This window comes from Xylona heveae, assembly GCF_001619985.1.
Source record: "Xylona heveae TC161 unplaced genomic scaffold L228scaffold_2, whole genome shotgun sequence".
NCBI classification, from domain to species: domain Eukaryota; kingdom Fungi; phylum Ascomycota; class Xylonomycetes; order Xylonales; family Xylonaceae; genus Xylona; species Xylona heveae.
The window spans coordinates 153,130-176,159 of record NW_017264194.1 but is presented as its reverse complement, the minus strand read 5'-3'; the positions used below and the strand labels follow the sequence as shown (position 1 = coordinate 176,159).

General features: G+C 48.7%; 7 protein-coding genes across 7 annotated transcripts in view; 4 read left to right on the top strand and 3 right to left on the bottom strand.

Annotated features, from left to right (window-relative positions):
• Positions 1 to 1,431: 1,431 nt before the first annotated feature.
• On the bottom strand, positions 1,432 to 2,850 carry L228DRAFT_243608 (hypothetical protein). The gene has a single exon (XM_018331728.1). The coding sequence runs from the start codon at positions 2,744 to 2,746 to the stop codon at positions 1,619 to 1,621; it is 1,128 nt and encodes a 375-aa protein (XP_018190424.1). The 5' UTR covers positions 2,747 to 2,850; the 3' UTR covers positions 1,432 to 1,618.
• A 736-nt stretch (positions 2,851 to 3,586) lies between these two features.
• L228DRAFT_243607 (hypothetical protein) lies at positions 3,587 to 5,699 on the bottom strand. The gene is made up of 2 exons (XM_018331727.1): positions 5,097 to 5,699; positions 3,587 to 5,042 (listed from the first exon to the last, which is right to left on the bottom strand). The coding sequence occupies exons 1-2, from the start codon at positions 5,661 to 5,663 to the stop codon at positions 3,750 to 3,752; spliced, it is 1,860 nt and encodes a 619-aa protein (XP_018190423.1). The 5' UTR covers positions 5,664 to 5,699; the 3' UTR covers positions 3,587 to 3,749.
• Positions 5,700 to 6,674: 975 nt separating this feature from the next.
• L228DRAFT_265379 (WD40 repeat-like protein) lies at positions 6,675 to 9,797 on the bottom strand (the record flags this gene model as incomplete). Its single annotated transcript, XM_018334690.1, has 2 exons — positions 6,675 to 9,421; positions 9,491 to 9,797. The coding sequence occupies 2 exons, from the start codon at positions 9,795 to 9,797 to the stop codon at positions 6,675 to 6,677; spliced, it is 3,054 nt and encodes a 1,017-aa protein (XP_018190422.1).
• Positions 9,798 to 11,574: 1,777 nt separating this feature from the next.
• L228DRAFT_57551 (hypothetical protein) lies at positions 11,575 to 15,442 on the top strand. Its single transcript, XM_018336717.1, has 5 exons — positions 11,575 to 12,331; positions 12,413 to 12,973; positions 13,040 to 13,291; positions 13,494 to 13,677; positions 13,755 to 15,442. The coding sequence occupies exons 1-5, from the start codon at positions 11,729 to 11,731 to the stop codon at positions 15,209 to 15,211; spliced, it is 3,057 nt and encodes a 1,018-aa protein (XP_018190421.1). The 5' UTR covers positions 11,575 to 11,728; the 3' UTR covers positions 15,212 to 15,442.
• A 1,107-nt stretch (positions 15,443 to 16,549) lies between these two features.
• Positions 16,550 to 17,275, top strand: L228DRAFT_57478 (hypothetical protein). The gene has a single exon (XM_018336715.1). The coding sequence runs from the start codon at positions 16,756 to 16,758 to the stop codon at positions 17,218 to 17,220; it is 465 nt and encodes a 154-aa protein (XP_018190420.1). The 5' UTR covers positions 16,550 to 16,755; the 3' UTR covers positions 17,221 to 17,275.
• Positions 16,999 to 19,899, top strand: L228DRAFT_57498 (hypothetical protein). Its single transcript, XM_018336716.1, has 2 exons — positions 16,999 to 17,264; positions 17,320 to 19,899. The coding sequence occupies exon 2, from the start codon at positions 17,401 to 17,403 to the stop codon at positions 19,834 to 19,836; it is 2,436 nt and encodes an 811-aa protein (XP_018190419.1). The 5' UTR covers positions 16,999 to 17,264; positions 17,320 to 17,400; the 3' UTR covers positions 19,837 to 19,899.
• A 1,050-nt stretch (positions 19,900 to 20,949) lies between these two features.
• L228DRAFT_265376 (PLP-dependent transferase) overlaps positions 20,950 to 23,030 on the top strand; it is a gene marked incomplete at both ends in the record, with an annotated part of 2,481 nt that continues 400 nt past the window's right edge. The window contains 8 exons of the mRNA XM_018334689.1: positions 20,950 to 21,043; positions 21,300 to 21,551; positions 21,666 to 21,889; positions 21,965 to 22,046; positions 22,109 to 22,312; positions 22,405 to 22,673; positions 22,753 to 22,789; positions 22,868 to 23,008. Of these exons, the coding sequence (XP_018190418.1) occupies positions 20,950 to 21,043; positions 21,300 to 21,551; positions 21,666 to 21,889; positions 21,965 to 22,046; positions 22,109 to 22,312; positions 22,405 to 22,673; positions 22,753 to 22,789; positions 22,868 to 23,008 (1,303 nt within the window). The remainder of the gene's footprint in view (positions 21,044 to 21,299; positions 21,552 to 21,665; positions 21,890 to 21,964; positions 22,047 to 22,108; positions 22,313 to 22,404; positions 22,674 to 22,752; positions 22,790 to 22,867; positions 23,009 to 23,030) is intronic.

Sequence of the window (23,030 nt, the reverse complement as noted above, 5' to 3'; positions counted from 1 at the left end):
GTGATTCAACATTTTGCCCCGTAGAAAGGGAGGCAATGCAGAGTTTGACATGTCTATTCCAGGGATCTCTTCACTGCCCTTACCAAGAATCCGAGAAGTATCATACGGAACGTCAGTCCTCTATTAGGAAAAACACCTCGTCATCCACTCGGGCCCGACTCGGAAAAAAAGGTTTCGCGTGGCAATTTGGGCATGGTAGCGCTGTCATCCACCTCGTGGAAGTCAAAAAGAAACATGCTTTCCCAGTCGAAAAGAGCCACGCTTTTGCAAACCTTGGAATGTTTTCTACATTGCCTGGAGAGCGGTATGGCGTTATTTTCGAGCAACGTCATTTCACTTGTCTCTCTAGCGTCAGCTTTCTTGCTTGCAGCATTTTTTGATGTTACTGCTGCAGGGGCGAAATCCTCCCAATGAATGACCCTTGTGTTTTTAATCTCAAGTATTGCAAGTGGCAATTCTTTTCCTTGATACTCCAAAGACCATAGAACATCGAAGCGCCGAGGGCCTACACTTGCCTCGACTTGACAAAAAAGTTTCCAGTCTTTGGGCAGATATTCTTGGAGAGCAACCGTGGTTGGATGTAAAAGTTGCAGTGTAGCAACCCTCAAAACATCTCCTTCAGAGACAATTCTGGCTGTTTTCTCCAATATGGGCATTTGAGAATTGAGTGGGCTCTGAGCGGGCACTTCACTAGGTAGGCACTCTTTTGCTAATTTAGCTAGCTCCGACAAGGGTTCATTCAAAAACACGGGGACAGGATCTGTGTCTTGGGTAGATCGAGAGCTAGGTTTTATTTTCCGGTACTGTTCGTCAAAGACCAACTCAGCATTTGGCAACTTTTCCTCAAAAGATTGGAGAATAGAAAGTATCATTTTTGTAGGATTGAGCTGTCAAATCTTTTGGTTGGCTTTGGACGGAAGAGGAGAGAAGAATCCTTGATACGAATGAGTTAGATCAGGGAAGGGAAGGGAGACAGGAATCTTCCAAGATAAAGCTCTTTAAAAGAGAGAGAATGGGAGAGAGAACGGGAGAAAATGGAAAAGGGCGAATAGAGAGCGACTGATGAAGCGGGCAACAAGTTTCAAAAGTAAATAAATTATCATTAAATCTAAATGCATCACTGGATGTGCGAGCAGAGTTCCGCTGTTGTGCTCCTTCTTCTTCAAGCTGTAAATGAATCAAGTTTGCACCATGCAGAATGAAAAGGCAAAAGCGATTCACAAGGAGTTTGGTCGGCGCGCTTGCTTGAGGGTGATGAATGGTTCGTATCTTTTTGACTTAATTTTCTTTCCTCTCTTGCAGAAGCCACAGAACTTATGATGAGTTGCTAGTCCTTTACGCTTAAATCTTTAAAGATGTTTATTATGCTTCTTAGGTTAAATAGCAGCCAAACTAAAAAGGAACAAGGTAATATACTACTACACAAGAAGACGGAGAGAAAGATGATTATAAATTTTCGAGAAGCAATGTGTTTGAGCTACCAGCCTTGAACTATCTGCAATTAACACATGCGCCTTGGTTGCGAGTAAAAGTTGAATCCACATACAGTGACGGCGGCCAGTCCATAAGCCCATTGACCAGTACCTCAATTCGAGCATGAGAAACTCGAGAGAGAAAGTCAATGAAGATATGTTTTGCGCATCTCTTTTGTTATACTTGAAGCAGTGTGTTTATATTCTGCATTCAGCCAGCGCTGCCAGTTCCAATCCACCCACTCTTCGAAATCAAACCTGGAACGCCGAGACTCGTGCCATAGAAGCAATGGGGAGATATAGATCCCAGAAAACATTTTATGCGGCCTGCGCTCATCAGAGCCGTCCCATGTACGGCCGAATATAGCAAATCCGAAATCGATAAAAACAAGATGCGGAGGCGCGTTAGAATCTTGAGATTCTTGACCGTCGACTAGGATAATATTCCTTGGGTGCAGGTCCGCGTTCATGATATTACGAGCATATATTGCCGTATCAAAATCCACTACCGCTTTCATAATATGCTGCCGAGTCTGCTGCGAATACGCCGCGGGATCAGCATTCATCATTGTTGTTCCCGGTAGGTATTCGATGAGGATGAATCTGACGGGACGTGTCATCTTTGTCGTCCGTCTACTAGATAATGATGATGATGATGATGACGCCACCGCAGCCACCGAGCACGATGACGACAACGACGATCCAACACAAATATCGACAGAGAAAGAGCCATAGTATCTTGGTATAGACTTGCCCTGGAGATCTGCAAGCTCGATATATGTGCGGGTCTCGTGGGTGTAGTGACGGTCCGCGATGGAAAAGGCATCGAGGAAACCACCTTCATCATCAACGTAAAGAGGGTCGTAAAACTTGGCCACAAGTCTTTGTCCTTGTCCTTTGGTTCCCGCAAGGCCTCCGAGGCCAGGGTAATGTTGATCGTCGTCGACGGCGGCCCTGAGGACGTCAACGAAGACTAGCTGTGCGCTGTGCTTGTTCCCGGCTCGCAAAATGCCGCGAATTTGTAGCTCAACACTCGTGGTATTCCCGGTATCCCCTTCGTCGGAGCGGCAGCCTCCTGGCAACGGTGGATGGCGCAAACAGAGCTCAACGGGGTCTGTTTGCTCCCTTTCGTGGCGAAATGAAGCATGGCTCGAACAGTCATATGTCATGGGAGTGGGAGGAGGCGGTATATGGGAATAAGCAGTAAATTTCCAGCCAATAACGTATGGAATTGGAGGTTTCGGCTTCTCCGTCCCCTTCAATGAAAAGGGCATTCTTTGTAGGTTTGATCTGGGAAAAGACGGATGTTTTAAAAGTTGGAGAATAGCTGGACTGGTTTTGCAGGCCCTGATGCAACGATATTGGGATTCTAACTGTCATGACACAGCTAGCGAAATCTAAATGCCCAACCAGACTGGGGGTTAGGGCTTAGGAGAGTGAAGGTAAGTCAGGTTCCAGTCACAAGACCGCATTCCCCGTAGACATATTTACCTTATTATTTATACAATTAAATGGCTAGTGGATGTGTACAAGGACCGGAGAGTAGCTTCTTTTTTATTCAATGCAAACAAGTGACAGGCCGTAGAGAATCCTGGGTGTTTAATTTATCCATTGGATGTTCCCCACTGGGAGGTCAGTCTTAAGGATTAATCAAAGCAATCTTTGCTCCGGAAAATCTTTCTCCGGAGCCTGTCTTCATAGAATCATAGCAGAGCTTGGGCTGCCAAGCAGCTGTCTGTTGAAGAGATTCTGGGGCAATCTCGGCTCCTTATATATTTGATCTGTACACAAGGACTTAATTACTCAATGCAAGGACCAATTAATTGGTGCAAGGCTTAAACACCTATCTTTAAGTACTGTTTGGCACCATGTCTCATGCTAAAGATAAGTCTTCTTTAAAATAATCCGAATTAATTCAATTTAATACAGTATCCCTAATGTTAGATACAGTTAGTCAAAAACTTTGTTTTCTCTCTCCTTCCCTCCTTAAATTTAACTAAAACAAGTTTTATTTTTTAAATGAAGTTAGATATTTTTCATTGAGAAGGAGGCTTTGGTTGGGGAAGTGGTTTCTGTTCGCGACGCTTTGCAACCAGGCCTACTTGGTAACTTACATCCTGCAGCAGAATCCTCACATGGAAGCCGTCATGCCTTGCAGAGAGGCATATCTAACAAATCAGATTATGGATCACCCTTAGAGCGGTCCAATGTATTAATGACTATTGTCAAATGAATGATCGTTTTCATATTCGTACATGACAATACACGACTGAGTAATCAACCCTTCCTGAACAAGTCCTTCCATAAGTCCTTAAACCCATAATTAGGTCTCTTCGAATCATATACGCGAACATTATCCTTTGCGCCTAATTTATCGAGAACACTGCCCGCGCGATGGCCCACGATCTCGACTCTGGGCGGCGGGGCGGTGGCGCGCTCATGAATCACACCCGCCAGCTGGGGCGCCACGTCGGCGAAACAGGCGCGCAGTTCGCGGTCGAGGTTGAAATAAGGCTTTTTTGCAAGGTCAGGCGCCATGAGGTTATATGACCGGGTCAGGGTATTGAGATTGTTGACTGCCATCGAGAGGTAGGACTGTTCGGTTTCGACCCAGGTTGGGTCACGGAATGGAGGCACGGTGGGTGATGGGGGCGGGATGGACTCCTCATTCTGCGCAGGGTGGTTGGTATTGACGGCATCTCCGGATGAAGAAGTTGCAGCGTCTGATGGGGCTGCGGCTGCGGCTGGAGCAATCTCTCGAGTGACAAGATTTCCTTGGAGGTCGATCGTCGTCATGTGCGCGGGAGAAGTGTTTCCCGTTTGACCATATGCGTGGGCGGCGTCTGCTCCCGCAGATCCAGGTACCAGACTATGGTTCGTCGGAGGGTTCTCCACGCTTTCTGCATAAGCATGGGCCTCTGCTCTGCGCATCTGCTCTTGTAGCGAGCCACCTTTACTTGCAATGACTCGTGCAGCGTGTCGTTTCCAATCTGCGCGGAGACGGCCGCGGAAGGAAGCCGCGGCTTTTGCAAGTTCTTGTTGCTTCTCGATCCATGGAGGCACAATGTCTTGTCTTTGGATGATCTTGTTCATGAGGTACTCTGTTGTGTCAATGAACGGACTGCTGACATTATAGTCGCGCTCAATAGCCTTGCCGCGGGGCAGATTCTTGAATTGGCCGCGGGCAATGGCGTCGTCGATACGTTCGTTGGCCAAGGAGGAAAGACCCTGCAGCGTAGCAGGCATAGCTCGTGCGCCAGGAGTAAAGCGCTCTTTGAGCTCCCGCCGAATTTGCTCCCGTTCCCTATCCGACACAGTCGGATCGTTCATATAAGTGTATGCATTGGTCCGCTCTTTCGCGCCGGCAAGCCTTTCGCCAGGCGAAAGCTTCAACTTGGGCTTGAGCGTTGGAGGAGGTCCACCCTTGGGAGTTGGGATTGGAGGTGGCCGTCCTGTGCGTAGAGGCTTGTGCGCATCGTTGAGCATTCGTAGAGCGGAATCGGCAATGGTCTCACTGCCAGCCCAGGGCTGGGCAGCGGCGACGTCGCGAGTACCTTTACCTGCACTTGACTGTTCCGTATCAGTATAAAGGAAATCTAGAAAAAGAAGAATACAACGACGTACAGACATATTGACTTGAGCAAATGCGCTGGCATTATCGCTTCTGAATTTAGCGGACGCGATCCTTTCTTCCAGCTGTAGCCGTAGATCCTCTGAGAATCCAGCTTCTTGAAACACCTTGCGGGCGGTTCGTCCGCCCGTCTCGAGCGATTCTTCTGTCATTTCAGCCAGCCGTCTAGACATTGCTCCACTTTTAGCAGGTGCTTTGGATGATTCGCCGTGTTTGCCCTCGGCACTGGGATTGTTATGGTCTTTGCCATCCTTAATCTCGTGCTTTTTCGTATCGTTTCCCGCCTTGCCTGGCGCTGAATGGGTAGTAGCGTTTGACGAGAACAATCTCGTCCCTCCAGACCTGGAGCCAAGTGAGCTGGCTCCATCATGGCATTTTGACGCCGATCCCCTGACCCTTGAAGCTTTGTCGGTCTCTACTAACAAACGTACTTCCCTTTTGCTCCAAACATTGTACCGCCTCACCTCGGGTCCCGAAATGCGATGCACCCGAGCATTTTGAAGACACCGGGAGCAAAAGTTGAAATGCCTAGTCGATACGCCCGCGGTGACGCTTTGCATGTGTGATTGAGAGATGTCTTGCCTTGTCAATATGGTTGAACTCCGCAAGTGGTAGAAGCAGATCTGTGACGCCTCAAGTTCCTGTTTCTTATCTTTCTATCGCGCTTAGATTGGCAGATCCGCCATTCGCCCTCTCGGCAATTGGAACTCCATTGCATCACCATCGACAAAGCAAATTACTACTGCGGCACCTCATTTTAAAAGAACTTTCATTACTGTACTGCTAATTTGAAATATCAGTAATTCTCCTATATAAATATCCTGTCTAAAGAGTCCGAACCAAAACACCATCGTTTTCTCGGCGGTCAAGCTTATTGCGCTGAGACTTGGCGTACTTGCCTAATCAGGAAATATATTTTGGGATAGTTGTCTGCCTCCCATTGCCCAGCTTGCTTGCTAGAGCATTAGAGCACTAGGAATTCCTGCTATAATATCCCACAATATCCCCGTAAAATCCAACCTAGAAGATAATTGCTTGATTATATTTTTACTTGCACGCAGCATGCCTTTCTAAAGTGAGAGTTGCCTTGTTTTTCTAAATAGCAGGAACACTGATACTGTAATAAAGCAATGGATGCAACATGCTATAAGAGCTATAACAAATGCCCTTTCCCTCTTCTCGTCTTCCATTAAGCAATCGTCTGGCATTTAGGAGCGTGAATGAAAACTAAAATATGTTGTACAATAGATGAGGGTAGCTAAATCTGCCCGGGGCACGGTGGTACAGAGATAACAAATCATCAAGTAGATCAGGGCAGGAGCAATTTAAGACCAGTAGAAATAAAAATGCAAGGTTTTGAGACTATTTTAATAAATCAGAGAATGCAATGCCTTGTTTACGTTTCGAGTGCAATGTAATCGCTATCAGTGGAACAGTCGCTAGTCAAATGCTTAAGCTACAAGAGAAAAGTGAAGAAAAAAGAAGAAGAAAGGAGGTTTCCATGCCAAGCAACAAGCAATCCCATGCCTAGATGATATGAAATAGCCCAAAAAAAACACACACACACACAATTATGGCCCAGTGAAGAAACGAGATGCTTCGATAACGCTCTCGTCTCCGTTTGCAAAATCCCATCCAATAATGCGAGGGTCCTGTGAGCAGCAGATGATACGTCGGGCATCAAATTGTAGCTTAAATACTCTCGAATTTGACTGTGATGCTCCATTGGGAGCATCAACTGCCGCTGGATGGAGATGATGATGGTGATGATGATGATGATTCAGAGGGTGATTTGCCGGCAAGTGGCCTTGAGGTAAATTCGGAAAAGGCGGTGGGTGTAAATGTGGCGTTTGATTCTGCACGGGTGGAGGATGAGCAGCTGCGGTGGTGATAGTTCCTCCATGCTGGGCCGGCCCTGCATTTGCTCCAATCCCCTGTTGAGCATGTTGAGCGGAAGATTGGGCTGCGGCGGTTACTGATACTCCGCCTGGGCCAGTGGCGGGATTGGAAGGAGGGTTGGAGTTCTGGTTGCCATTCGTGATTTGAGGCCAATTGGCCTGCATACTGGTCGCGACAGAGTGAAATCCCTGTGCGGCCAGAGCTGTTGCAGTGGCTGCCGCTTGTGCATGGGCAATATGCGGGAATGAGCCGGGCGTATGCTGAACAGATGGATTAGGCGGGTGGTGGTGTTGCGCGTGAGCATCGTGATGAAGGAGAGTGAGCTGCTGAGCCATTTCATGTTGGGGAACGGTAAATCTGTCCTGGGGAATAGCGCGCCGACTGCCACCAGCCGCCAAAACCGCGTCCTCTTGACGTAAACGGCTACCGACAACCCATTTACCCTCTGCGTCCCGTCGCCAGACAATAACAGTCTCATCATATGACCCAGATACGATCCTACTCCATCTTGTGCCCCCTCCACCGGGGGGCAATTTGGCACCGTAACCTAAAATATCTCGTGGATTCCGTGATCCAGCATTTCTTCTCCGTAGCCGACCGGTTTCAGCAGCGTCGGGCACGGAGCCAGCAGCCCGAGCCGCAAAGAAGCTTTGATCGATCGCGCGTGCTTCGGCTTGCAGGTCGTCTTCGTCCCCGGGCAAGTCTCCGAAGCCGGCCTGCACTGTACGAACCAGATTTCCATGTGCTTCGAGACAGGCAACTTCCACTCCGGATGATCTGTCAAATATCCTCACTGTATTGTCGCTGCTTCCACTGACTATCCTACGGCCATCGAATTGCAAGCAAGCAATTCCTTTCCGGTGGCCTGGAAGCGTCTTGAGGCACTCGCCCGTGCGAATATCCCAAACCTTGATGAGCCGGTCGCCGGAAGCAGAAACTATCTGATCATCATAGACTTGAATTGCATTGACGGCGGCATTGTGCCCATGCAATGTCATAAGCAGGCTATATGGTGGCAGCGGCTTGACCTTCTTATTAAGTTGACCATTCGTGTAGAGGTACGGGTGCGTCACTGGCGAGATAATATAAGAGGGAAATACAGCGGAACCAGCTCCAGTAATGCGCGGATAATCCGTGTCACCGGGAAGCAATTCTCTGCGGCTCCAGACTTTGATCGTTTTGTCTTTGGAGCATGTGATCAAGTAACGATCATCAAACCGCAAGTTGAGCACTGATTCCCGATGAGCACGCTCAATCTTGCGAATCATCTCACCAGTTGAGAAACGCCAGAGAATGACATCGGTGTCACTGCTACCAGAAATAATTATATCCTGGTCGCCGCGTTCATCAAATTGAAGACAGAGTACAGACCCTGTGTGTCCCGCGAGCGGTTTTCGGAGCAGACGCCGAGATTCAAGATCCCATATGCGAACCGTGCGGTCTCTACTGCCGCTGACAAGGAAGTTTCCAGAATACTGAATGGTGTAGACGCATTCACGATGAGCTTCGTGGGGGTGATCTGGGTGAGGGAGCTGAAAGTTGGTATATCGGCCTGCGTCCCAATTGTCCTCTAGCCGCCTTCGCTGCTTGTACAAGTAATGCCAATTTACTCGAGGCGCCCCAAAGGCAGGATGAATAAGGAGAGACGGAGCTGTCAAGAGATCAGCCGCGTAGTTGTGTGTAGTAGTTGCGACCTCCTGTGCAGATAGCAATGGTGAAGGATACATATCTTCATCCATGGCATTTGAAGACGTATGCGATAACATTGCATCCATTGCGGTTGGGGTAGGGGTCTGTGAACTCTGTGAGGTGTGCGCAGACAATGCAAAGTCACCATCCTGAGAGTCCTCTGTCATGCGTGCATCAGTGGAGCTGCTACCAGCCTCTGGGCTGATCTGCTCATCCACTTCAATGGTGCCGTGTTGATCATTCCAGCCTTGCGGTCCATCGTCAACTCTATCATCGCCATATGACGTCTGCAAAGGTGATCTAGGTCCCCTTCCAAAGAGACCGCCTTCGACCGGTGCGGTTGGTGGGTTCCGCGGCCTGACCCGTACCCTCTTATGTGCTTGTTGATCGACATCGGCATCGGCTGGCCTAGTTCTTGTTTCCCGTCCCGGGGGTCCATTGGGATAGAGATACTCTCGCTCGAAGTTGCGGATCTGCGGCACGTCTACACCCCAGCCTTCCGAACCGTATAGTTGTCTCCATAGGCTTGAATCCATCGTCCTTGCCCTCCAAGCGCGCGATGCCGTCGATGCCTTTAATAAGGTTGATGGGTCAAGGTAGGAAAAGATTTCAGATGTCAGCTCCGGGGGTAAGTAGGTGACGGGATCCAGGTGAAGTAAGGGATCCAGTCGCTGTACAATTGCAGCAATCGACGAAGTGTGGAGGGATCGCACGACTGCATATGCAAGTTCTAGTGATTAAAGAATAGAGACATTAGCCCAAGGATGCTCGACTTGTCTACGAGATACAGGTAGCGTACCCGTCCGATCCACTTCATTCAGGGCCAAAACCCACGCGGGTAGAGGCACAGATGGAGCTGGTGCTTGACCAGCCATCACGCCTGCTTTCATATCTCCTCCCACTGCAAATTCGCTGCCTGTCTGACTTCTTGTCTCCTCTGAATAGCCCTCATCCAGCCTGAATGACACTTGCATCGACGTGGACGGATACGATGATGATGACGATGACGATGACGGTGCTGCTGCGGCGAATTGTGGTTGTGAATTGGAGAAGCCCGTGGAGGGTCCCGGCATAGGCCCCACAGGTATATTGCTTATGTTTGTCATATTCGCAAAGAACGATGACAGCGATGAGATGAAGATAGAGCCAAGATCTTGGCCTCACTCGTCTCTTGAACGGATCGAGTTCAGCCGCGGATATGCATGCAGTGACCCGAATGTGCCCTGACTCAAAGGAACAATCAAGACGGAGTGAGTGGCTAGATTTAAGACAATATCAGCAAAATATTATTTGCGAGTATCAACGCTTATAGTCAGAAAATATTGTGTGTGGGGAAAAACACCGCATCTACGTGCATAATCAATTGTCAAGGTTCGCCTGTAAGCCCTCCGACGCTATACGATCGCCCCAGGGAACTCGACGAAGACGATACGACGAATAGATCCGGGGAGAATAGATAATCGATAGAGATGTGTGATTTGGAATATCAAGCAGGGTCGCCTAAAAGATGTGCTGTGAACGACGCATGCAGTAAACCTCACCATAAAGCCTGAACAGGAGGGTTCGGGGACCACCGTTGCCGTCGGGGAGCTTGTCGAAGGAAACCTCCGAGGGTCCAGAGGAGCCCAGATTGCGTAGCGGATGACAGATAGGGAAGGTCGGAAAGTAACTTAGAGGAGTTGCAATCCGAACTAGGGAAAGTCCAGGCCTGGAGGAATAAGCAGGCTTGAAAGGATGAAATCACGGAGAAGTTCAGGCGGAAATGTAGAGAATTGTAATCCTGGACTGAATTGACGTCGAAGGAGCTCGTTCTGCTGATGGTTGGCGGAAATGATAGTCCTCGGGGGTACGGAGTGGTACCACAAGTATCCGGAGTACGGAGTACTCGTTAGGTGCGTTGGGCTGTAGTAGGTGAAGGTACCTCCATCCTGGGGGTCTTCATAACAAAGCCGCTGATACAGAACGAGGTTACTTCAGGGTTCGCTCCGACGCTAAGCTGCTTTTGATCGAGAAATCTCAATCAATGGACAAGGGCACCAAATCAATGCTGACTCATCCCCCCGGCTCGAAGAGAGATAAAGAGGGTTCATTGTTAAAGCAGCCAGAAAGATAAGGCATCTGATTGGCCGATTAGCTGGCGCTTGCCCTAATAGGTCTGGCTGTCCCGCTCATTGGGGCTCAAATGGATGAAGTACCGCATACCTGAATCAGCTTGCGTGCCTTCTCCATGTCCTCGTACCGAACCCTCTCATTTAGTGCGGGGTGGGACTTTCAGTACTTGAGTCTTCCGCAAAGTTGCTTAGTGCCCTGAAGTACTCTAAACCAGTACCTCTCCCTTCACCGCTTCAATATGGGTGGGGAGGTACTCTTTCTCCAGCGCTGAAGCACCTTGTGGGAACCCCATGCATGCTTGAGCCTGCGAAAGAGTTCAACTCCCTACGGAGTAGTGAGTTAACTCTCAACCCACACCCACTCACCACAGACACACACGCACTACACTCACTCACTCACTCATTCACTCACTTACCACACGAACGCACGCACCCACACTCCCACGTCTAATCCACGCTCTCGGTCTCTCCCTCAAGCACGCAGCACCAGTACACACACACCACACATCGTACACACGCTCTTTTTCCCTCCCCCCTCTTGTTCATCCCTTGTTTCGAGAGCCGCTGCTCTCCCAGCCTTGTTATCGATCCCCCAAGGTCCTTTCTCGGTGATCTGAGCTGACAAGTTCCACTCAGTCCAAAGCATTGTCTTCTTTGTGGTTGTGCATGTGTTTGCTCAGGGAAATCGCCTGTCAACTACAACATATGAGGCCCCTACTTATCAGAGCAAGTGACTTCTTTTCAGACGTGGTTTGAAGTGCGTGTGTTAAGGTAGAACGTGCTCGTTCAATCCTTCTGACCTCTACTCATTCCTTGTTTGCGACTTCAAACACACCTGCTCAAGTGTATCGGTCGAGGATACATTACTTTCTTAGTCTCTCATTTGCTAGTGCTGCCTTTGGAGCAGCAGAATCGCGCAGGAAGCGATGATGTCGACCGAAATTTCCCCTCCAGTCTTAACACGCACATATACAGCTCCTTCATCTGTCCTTTCGCGGCCGAATGTGAACTCGCAGTCGCAACAAGGCCCGTTCAATCCGCCTCATGCTTCACGCATGCCGACGGCAACCGGACCTATTTCTTCAATTCACCTCGGCCCAAATGCCCCTACCCCGATAATCAATGGCGGTCCAGTTGTTGCCAGTGATAGCATCATCAACTATGTCGCCGGCAAAGATCAGTCGCTCTACCAGATTTGTATCAACCTTCGGCAGCGATTAAAAGACGTTCCTGGATTTCAGCCCCACTTGGATGAAATTGATGAAGAGGATCGTGTATCGGATGGAACTGACCCAGTCTCGTCACTCTGGAAATGTTTTCGCAAGGGCTATCCTTTGATGGCTCTGGCCAGTGTCTTGAACCCCGAAGTTGCGCAAAATGTGGATCCGTCCAAGGTTACAGAGGCGAAGAGGGGCAAAGCTGCTACCTTCAAATTCTTGCGTGTCTGTCTGGAAGATCTCAACTTCCCCTCGGCCGACATGTTTCTCATCGCTGATCTGTACGGTGATGATACGACGGGATTCGTAAAGGTACGCCTCTACATTTGCCCCAGAAACCTTCAAGTGATAAAGGATAAAGATTCGAATGGAATATTCTGACAGACGCATTAGGTAACAAAAGTCGTTGGCCGCGTTCTTGACATTCTCGCCCAGCGGGGCCTTCTGCACTCACCCGCCACTGACGAAAATGCCAAAGAAGCATCGGATCAGCCTGTTGTGAAGCGTACGCATCGAGATTTTGTGGTCGACGAACTGGTCTCAACCGAACGGACCTACGTCCAGCATCTAGAGATCTTGCAGCAATTTAAGAAGCAGGTTGAAGAGCGAGGCGTCATACCTGGCGATGCCGTGCACGACATCTTTTTAAATCTCAACAATCTATTAGATTTTCAGAGACGTTTCCTTATTCGGGTAGAAACGACAAATTCTCTCCCCTCGGAGCAGCAAAATTGGGGTCAACTATTTGTTCATTATCATGAAGCATTTCGGGTCTACGAACCGTACATTGCAAACCAACGTCGCTGCGAGGAGACTGCAATGCGCGAGTTTGATAAGCTCAAGGAGGCTGGTGGTTCCAAGGAACTTCGGCAGATTGTCGATTCGCCTACTGTGCTGACTGGGTTCTTACTGAAACCGTTCCAGAGACTGGCCAAATATCCGCTGTTATTAAAGGTAAGTATTCTTTGAGTTAGGCTTGAGGGTTATTACAGAAATCTTATTTCTCTCTCTTCTTTTCAGGAGCTCCGCGACAAAGGTGAGAGTGACGATCAACGTCGCTCGGATCTAACGGCCGGTATTGAAGCTGCGTCGGATGTGCTTGAACGAACCAATGCGGCTGTCGACCGCGAAGATCGCCTCGAAGCTGTCAAGGAATTAGCTGGCCGTGTGGAGGATTGGAAGGGCCATAAGATCGACCACTTCGGCGATCTTCTGCTCTATGGCACCTTCACAGTTCTCAAGGGTGATGGCAACCGAGATGTCGAACGAGAGGTATGTTAATTTTCTTTGCACGGGATGCTGGGTTCGCGTCGGGCTCATTCACGCTTCGCCGGACTCACACCTATTTATCTCGATGAAATTTCTTCGGATCCTAATAGCATTCGTTTCGTGTCACCCTTAGCTGCTCTCGCGTCGCGGTGCGCAAAGAACATGTGCTGACGAGAAAGGGCTCAATGAGCCCGTTGCTCTGTAGTATAAGGTATATTTGTTTGAACGCATTCTTCTTTGCTGTAAAGAGATCAATCCAAACAAACAAAAGAATAAGATCATGGGGACGAACAAACCCCTCGTCGACAAGAAGGGCAAATTACGACTGCAACTAAAGGGACGGATATTCATGCAGAACGTAACGGAAATTATTTCACTTGCCAAGCCCGGTACGCTTTTTTCCGCAACTGCTCGGCAAAGCTTCGATGGAAATCGACGTCCCATGTTTTAACTGACAAGGAATTAGGCTCTTACATGGTGCAGATCTTCTGGAAAGGAGATCCAGGGGTCGAGAACTTTTCCATCAAATTTACGACGGAGGATTTCATGAAGAAATGGGCCAAGCAAGTTGATGCTCAACGACAAGCATATAGCGAGGTCAAGTCGAATCCGCCAAGAGGCTCGGGCACATCAGACTCAGAATTCATGTATATGAAAAGCCAGAGTGCGAACATTCAAAACCCCTACCAACAAGAGGATGAAGCCGAGGAAGATGAGGAGCCTGAGCCGCAAAAGGAGACTCAAGAGACCACTGGCTATCCCCTAAACTCCGAGCTTTCGATCAGCCGTAATGCATCCAGCACTAGCTTACGCTCGAGGTCGACGACCGGCGAGAGCGGACCGCCTCTGGCACAAGGCCCTGCTCGTGTGGCTATGCCTCCTCCACCGAGGTTTCCTATTACGCAGAGCCCACCTCTTTCTCTGCATACACAACTTCCATTGAGTGCCATCTCACCTGGGGAACGTCTTGGTAATTCCTATTTCTCTCCAACTGTTGAATCGCCAATGTCAACACGCACTAGTGGTTCATCTTCGGGCATGTATCCTTTCCCTCGTCAAGCAACGCCTAACAGTGGTTGGCCAGGTGAAGAGCATAACCGTTTCACAGCACCTGCAATAGGCCGAACTGCGTCCAGAGAAGGTCAGACAGGTTCCCACAGTTACAGTAACCGGCCCAGCGGTCAACGACCTTCTATTGCCGGCTTGACTGGCGGCCAGCTGCCCAACCGCCTGCGATCCGCAAGCAGCCCTGACATCCATAACATTACAAATTCTGGTCGTCGGATAAATGGCCATATTCATCCTCCCATGCCGGATGTACCAATGCCACCTTTGCCCGCACACATGGCGCATATGAAAACTCCCGTTAATCGAAGCCAAAACAATTCGCCGACTGGTTCCCAGGGCGGTGTGGTGACGCGTTCCAACACGCACTCCCCTAACCTCACACGAGAGCGTCCGGGATTCACGCAAGCTCCTCCTACCCATGCACAGCATCAGAGTCAAGCATATGATTTGCCTATTCGACAAGATCCCCGCCAGGCACTCCCTCCCCAGATATCTGCCGCGCCTGACTCGCGCACCATGTCCCCTTTGTCGGCGCCCGCGCCCGAACCAAGTCAACTCAAAGTACGGGTCATTATGGGAGAAAACTATGTGACCCTCGTCGTTGGGATGAATATCAGCTATCAGTCTCTCATTGACCGGATTGACGCAAAGTTATCCAGATTCGCCCCATGGTCTATCAACCGTGGCAATTGTCGTCTGCGCTATGTTGATGAGGATGGAGATACTGTTACAATCAACAGCGACGAGGATGTTCAAACTGCCTTCCAGGACTGGAGGGAGCAAAACATCAAGCGCGGCCTGAGCAATCAGCTTGCTGAAATCCAGCTCGTATGCCAACTGCTCGAACACCCGTGATTTTTAAATCTGGTGCACTTCTCTCGCCAGTGCTTGGATTGATCATTTCTGAAAAATTTTTCCCCCATTTTCCCATATCAGTGCCATTTTCACCAAGGCCTTTACCATTTTCATGGCTTATGTTGCTTTACGACAGCGCGTCCAGGGTGTGTGGGTGATTCCCTATATATTCTTTGCTCTCAGATGCGGTGCACGCGGTGTTGGGGAAATTCGGCCTGGGCCTGCTTCTCTTCTTCTATTTCTCTCACGCGACTAAGCGGTGCATTCATGTTGCGCATACCTGTGCTCTAAAACATCACGGATGTAGCATGAGCGCGTCTTTGTTGTTTTATGTCGAACAGCCACTTCCCTAAGTATTGCCGGATTCGGATTACAAGTGGCCGGACGAAACAATCATTTCTGTTGCGTGACGCTAGAGCTTTTTCCTTTTTCTTTCTCTCTTTTCCCTCACAGGTGTTTGCTCATTTCTTACCCTGACATGCATGTTTGTTCCCGGAGCAAGGAATGCTGCTGCTGCTCATAGAGACGAAAGCATGCAGATGTGGGTTTTCGAAAGCATTTGTCGTTCTGCTGTGCCGACTATTATTATTTATGCCAGCAATCTCGTCTTTCCATTCTTTGTCACGATTGCATGAGCCATGATAAGTCTTGTATTTAGCTCTTCCCTTTTTTTGGGCATTTCTCATGATGATTCTGTTATAATTCTTCACACGCATTCCAATTGGTGAAGCGGCGTACGAGGAATGGAGCGCAAAAAACCGAGAATTTGAAATATTATTTTGCATTTATCTCTCCTATTCGAGGCAGTGATCGTTCATACAAGCAGAGTGATTCTACACACCAACTGTGATCTTCATGACTTAGTCTTAAGATTTGCAAAACAGCCCGAGTACGTTATGGCCTGTACAAGCCCAAATTCTATCCTCTAGTTGAAGCGGAGCTTGAATGTGTAAGTGAGACTTTTGACCACTCTTGATCACGTGATGTGGGCAAGGCATCCATGGGATGTGGCTGCGGCTGCGGCTGAATGACCAACCCGAAGCTGAGCGGGCGATGTTGCTGCCTGGGTGGCCGGCCAAACAGACCTCTGGTCATGTTAGCAGCAAGTCTGTTTAAACACTCTTCTCTTTGAGAACAGCTCCATAGATCATTTATAGCATTGAGTTAGCTTATCATATTCCTTTTATACATGGCTATTCCTCACTCGTGATTTTCGCTCAGTTTCTCGATTCGTTATATGTACTATCGACATAAACAATCAGACGTGGAGTCGTTACATCCTCTTCATATTTTCTCCTTTCTTCTGTTTTCTTGATCGACTCTACTCTGCTGGTCGGATCTATCAAATAATCGGGATATCTGCTGCTATCATTCTTCCCTGGGAAGTTATCTTTGGCTTCTGCCTGCTTAGACGGTGATACGGACGCAGTATCATGCATTAGGTTTCCCTTTTCTAGCAGCCTGGAGCGTTAAGACTTATCATATACATTGCATTTGCTTTTAGCATTAGTTCTCGATTTTGACTGGCTCGGCTTTTGCCTTGCATGTCCCTCGATGATTTTCCTCGATGTTCTTTTCCTGACGATCATTTTTGTGCCTTTCAAGTTTACATTTGGCTACCTGCATTTTTACCTTGGTTGCTGCCTGAGCTCCTGGCATTAACCAGCTTGCTCCTCATTCAACAAATCCAAGTCTTGACCACGTATTTGCAACGCCCGGTCTTTCCTCTCAAGCCAGCTTACTCCTGTTGTTGGTTCTCTTCTTGGGAACCTCGCTTTATAAAATTTCATGTACACAGTCCAGATCCTCAGTTAATATTGCTAACAGAGCGACATTGGCCATCGTTTTCTAGACGGAGAACATCTATCCGCCCCTATTCAACCAATCGCAACATTGAAAACTCTCCCCATGGACTTGTCTTGAAAAGCCGCTCAGCTTACAAGAGGAAAAATCATCATGCGAAATGGACCGTCTCTAGGATAGCACCGTCGCTCATTCCTAAGCAATAATATTAAGCAATCCTAACCATTGGCCCTGCGTCTCATCTACGCGTGTGAGACGATCTCACCTTTCTGACGAACGAAAACGTGCTAATCTCTTGGAATTAGACTGCGTTCACATCTATTACCGATAATAACCAGAAACCTGAACTCTTCTTGAAGTTGGCGGCGTTGAAATATTGAATAGCGATGCCCTCAAGCAGATCTTCTGCAGCAGGCTCCCAGGAGACTCCGATGTTTGCTGTTGAAACAGGGCCAGCATGGGCAAGAGAAGCCGCAATCTCGATAAGATCTCGGCCAAGTCGTGCCTCAAGCATTCGTTCAACGTGGACAAAGACCAGCATCGGTACTTTACAGGAAGACTCAGCCTTTTGGGACATGCAGTCCAGTCAGGACGGAGACTTGACTTATCTTGGATCCTGGAGCGCATTCAGGGTCCAAACTCGCCCGGAGACTCCAAGGCAGAATACTCCGGCTCCCCCTGACTACGATGGACCTGCTCCGGATGAGACTCTCTTTCCAACACCAACAGATACACCAACAGGGCCTGTATCTCAGCCGCAGTCAGCGGTGTTTGGCCAGAGGGGGTTTCGAAGCGACAGTGCTCCTCCCGAAGTAAAGCTTAACGTCAGTAGCGAGGCGACAGGTGGAATGACCAGAGACCAGTCATTCACCCGCGGAAGAGAGGACATATCTGTGCATCGGCGTCACGCGTCCTCTGATGCCACGCCAAATATCTTGTCGCCTCCGATACAAAGCCAATCACCCGGTCTTGGTTCGCCGGCCACCAATTTGCGGCGCCGCAACGGTCTCAAAATCAAAACTCGCCCTTCTCTCGATCACACAGGCCAAGGTGTCAGTCCGTTAACGCCATATAGTGGAAGGTCTCCAAATGCAGGCACACCACGAAATGTGACACCCGCCGGTGCTACTTTTCCCGGGGAGGATGAGCCCAGTTCCCCAGCTTACTTGGGCAGAGGCGCTACAGGGACTTTTCCCTCTCCAGGTTCTCTTTTGAAAGGAATAGGGAAACTCGTTGAAAACACGATAAATCCTGACGACGACGACCGGGAAGTGAGTATCCGTATACCTCAGGCCGATGGACCATCTGTTCCCAGTCAGGATGAGGATAAGTTTGGAAAATCTAGCAAACGTGATCAGGACGAAAGAAAGGCCCATGTTTCGGGAGTCCTATATCCCGAATTATTGACCGTTGCCTCAACTCCGGCCCATATTGAAGAGGGAGATATCGAAACTCACACGCCCCCGCCAATGGATACCGAGAATGACATTGTGATTCATTACACGAGACTGGTCCGCAAGCTTGACAATAGTTATCAAAAGGAAATCCGGACACGAGAGGACGAGATTGGCGAAACTCGCGCAATGATCCGCGAGCTTGCCGAAGAGGTTGCATCTCTGAAGGCGCAGATCCAAAAGGACGCATCGGAACAGAGGCAATCTATGGCGACCGGTTCGGTGTCTGTTAAATATTCGTCTTCAGAACAGCCGAACAAAAACCAAGCTATTGTATCTCGGTTACCGCCATTGTCCCCTGCCCATGTGCGGACAATCAGAGCCGCTCTTGGGCGCCGTGTAGACAAACTTCGCAAAAAGTTGGACGGACGTCCTGTCTCATTACAGGACCTAGACGGAAGTCCGAAGGATTATAATCCATTCAAAGAAAGCAGTGCCTCGAAAGGAGTCTTATCTGAGAGACTCATACTGGGGGAGGCTGCTAAAATTGAGGTCGGAGCAAGTCAAAATGATTCTTCAAAATCTGGACTCACGACGCAAGACCAAAATGCACAAAGGGTATTTTCTTGGCCGTGTCATGGCGGATCAGACCCTCAAACTGCTTCCGTATTTGATGAACTTAATTCCCAGAATCGGTCTCTCCGCGCAGATGTAATTAATCTTCAAGCAACAGTAGAGACCCTACGGAGCAGTCTTGACTTTTGGACTACTCGGTGCGAATCTTTGGAGCGTCAACGAGAGGATGATCTGGCTCGCCAGGCTGAAACACTCTTTCCTGGGTTGTGCCATGGCATTGACATCAATGCAAATAGCGACGCGGTGACTAGGACCCTGCCCGCGGCCACAGTCCATTCCGAGAATGATTCCTCTGCTTCAACCTCACTCCTTTTAGCACTCAACCAGCCCATAGCTTCTTCCTCTGCCACTACCACTCCCACAGGTGCAACGGGAAATGGCAGTATAGGCCAGCTCACTGAACTCGAGAAGCAACAGCTCTCGGTCATTGCGCGCGCTCGTCATGCTGTCGAAGATATGTGGGAAGTCCGCTGGAAGGACCGCGATCGACAGCTGCTGGACCGTATGCGGCGCATTGAACTCGAGAGTCAACGTAACGTTGAGCAAGCCGTAAGTGAGCGGGACGAGGAATGGGCTGTCGCGTGGGCGAAAAAGAATCGACAGATTCTGCAGCATTTGCAGGAGCGCGAAAATGAAGTACGCACGCTCAAACGGCAATTGCGAATGGCGATGCGTGCGTTAAACTACGGCATCGACACGGACGAAATATATGAGCCAGCAGGCATATCGTCAGTGGAGACAAGCAATGAGTTTCCGTCTCCATTGCCGCCTTCCATTCTCTTTAATCAATGAATGCAGGGGACAGCACGTGAGTCGATTGGATTGGAGAGAAATCGTTAGCCCTCAACTTCACATTCGGCTCTTATACTCCACTCTACCAATTCTCCCTCGGGAGATCGATGGTGCCGAAAGAGAGATCATTTGCTCTCTGAAAGAAATGAACCGAAGATTTTGGCAAAAGCAAGCCATGAAGGTAGACTGTCCCCTAGCATTCAGGCTATAAGCTTGGTACAGCTGATGCTCCGAGACTCGACTACCAAGAGGATGATATTACAGGTCCACTCCAACCCCGGTCCAGAGCACCAGACCGTGGTTTTTGACAATTCATCAAATATACCCTTGGATTAAGAACATTTTGCGCTAGCAGCATCTAATAATCACCGCAAACGAAATTATGAGAAGATGAGGCAGTCTGAATTAGATTGAAACGCATTGAAACCGCCCATGTGTCTGCTTTTGTTTCATTATGGTTAAATGTAACTTTCTTTCTCTTCTTCTTCTTCTTCTTCTTCTTCTTCTTCTTTTTGGTTTTAAATTTCTTATTTATTTAATTTTTTTAAAAAAAAAATTATGAAAGAGAATAAAATTTCATTTCCCTCTGTTTTCTGATTTTGTTCCAGGGCTTTTACTTCTCCCATAGTTTGAAGCTGCTTAAATGCTCTTCACAATGAGAATTGATTAAGGATGCAGAATGGAGTTATTAATCAGAAGGTATCTTACATTAATATAAGGAAATCAAGTGAGTTTGCTGACCATCCAAGATGGGAATTGCGACGAGATCATAAATGAAAACCATGTTTTGTTCATCTTGTGGACAAGGTATCGCGCTCCAATTCCTTTTTTGCATTTCAACAAAATAAAGCGTCCTGAGCATTGAAGAATTTCAAACATAGCGAATACACTATACAAAACCCCGGATGATGTTAATTTATCTGCGGCGGTCGTTGCCGGTATCGGTCATTTTCGGGAAAACTTGACGATTCTCACCGATGGAGCTTGAGTGTTGTACGTAAAGTGACGACATCCCCTCTCGTCTTAAGCTCAGCTCCACGACTCGCGGAGGAAACAAGACCCAAACGAATCGCGAATTGCGTTCAAGCAATCTCAGAGAATAGATCCGCGACGATGAGTTTCTCAGGACATCAAATATCCATCAATAGACCCTCGCACGCGCACAAGCCGCGCAGGCTGTCGACGAACAAGGAACCCAGTCAGAGTGGTAAGTTAGACCTCTGAGCACACGACACCGTGTCGAGAATTTTTTTTTTTCCCACTGCCAATCGTTGATACATGACGCTTCTTCCTTAATTCCCTACATCAAGCCTTCGATTGTCCCGCACAAGTTTGATATAGAGCCAAGAAGCAGCTTTAAAGCCAAGGCGTCCTTCGCTTCCATGCTGTTTATCCCCGCACCCCACTTCTCCACACGGCGCGAGGCAACCTCAGCTGATTCTGACATATCCCTCGTCGGCCAGAACTCGGTTCCATTGCGCATCGACAGTTCCGCACCGCCAATGATGGTCACCGCGCTCATGCCGGTCTCGATCCCAGTCGCGCATCTACCGGGGTTGTTTGGACCACTGAGCGAGCATATGAGCATGGATTCCTTGATGACCCAGCCAGCTGGGCAAACCTAGGTCAGGGTGCGCCCGAGGTTGAGGATGACATTGAGGGTTGTTTTGAACGTCCTAAGCACATTGACATTTCTATGACCGGAAGAGAATATGGTAGGTGATGAGAATAGAGTTTTGGGGTTGACTGGAACGTTTCGAACGCACGCAGCACCATGCTGCTAAATTCCACACGTAAGATTCCAAACGTATCTTCTGACAAAAACCAAGGCCCAACCGCCGGTATCAAACCTCTGCGAGAGGCTGTCGCGAACCTCTATAATGCCCACCATCGCCAAGGCAAAGAGAGTCAATATACTTGGGAAAACGTCTGCATTGTGCCAGGTGGCCGAGCTGGCTTGATTCGAATCGCAGCCGTCTTGAACAATGCGTATCTAGGCTTCTTCATTCCCGACTACACTGCATATAATGAAATGTTGAGTTTGTTCAGAAATGTGAGTTCAACGTTTCGCATGGAAATGCCATCCCTAATTATGCAATTGGAGGCACTGTACTGATATATGAAACAGTTCTCTTCCATTCCCATTCCGCTTTCCGCCGCCGATAAATATCGTATTCACCCTGATAAGATTGCTGAGGAAATTGCTCGAGGTATTTGCATTAGGGCTTCGTAGCAGGGTGAGCTAAAGGCAATGATTAACTGGTTACTCTAGGCACCTCTGTCATCCTCACCTCTAACCCCCGTAACCCAAGCGGCCAGACAGTGAGGAACCCAGAATTAGCCACGATTCAGGACATTTGCCGAGACCGCGCAACCCTTATTATGGATGAATTTTACTCTGGATATAACTTTACATCCAACTGTGACGGCTCTGTAATTAGCGCTGCCGAGAACGTTGAGGACGTTGATGACGATGGTACGTTTCTTTTTTTTTTACTTTTCTCCCACCACCACCATAGGACCATTTTACTGCCGCCATCTCCAGATCACGCATACTCACATGAATAGATGTCATCATTATCGACGGTCTTACAAAGCGGTTCCGCCTCCCAGGCTGGCGAGTCGCCTGGGTCATTGGACCCAAAGAGTTCATCAAAGCCATTGGCTCCTGCGGAAGCTATCTTGATGGAGGCACCAACGTGCCATTCCAAGAGGCTGCTATTTCTATGCTTGAGCCGACCAAAGTCCGGTCCGAGATGAAGGCGCTGCAGACCCACTTCAAGGACAAGCGCGACTATGTCCTTGGTCGTCTAGAAGAAATTGGCTTCACGCTTGACGTACGATTACCCTCTAAAGAACCTCCCCCCTTGAGCTTACTCCCTTCAACTTGAACTTGCTGACATTTCCTTTCAACAGTACGTTCCTGACTCTACCTTTTACCTTTGGTTAGATCGTACGTTTCCTCCCTCAGTCAAGCCCATATTTGCTCGGACTTGAGTCATTTCCTCTCTAACATTGACTTTCCGAACAGTCTCGACCTTACCGCCATCTATTGCCGACGGCCTCAACTTTTTCCAAGCGTGCTTGCAAGAAAAAGTTATAGTCGTCCCTGGTATCTTTTTCGACTTGAATCCCTCTCGGCGAAGAGATCTCTTTGACTCGCCCTGCCACCGTACGTTTCCCCCAATCCCCTT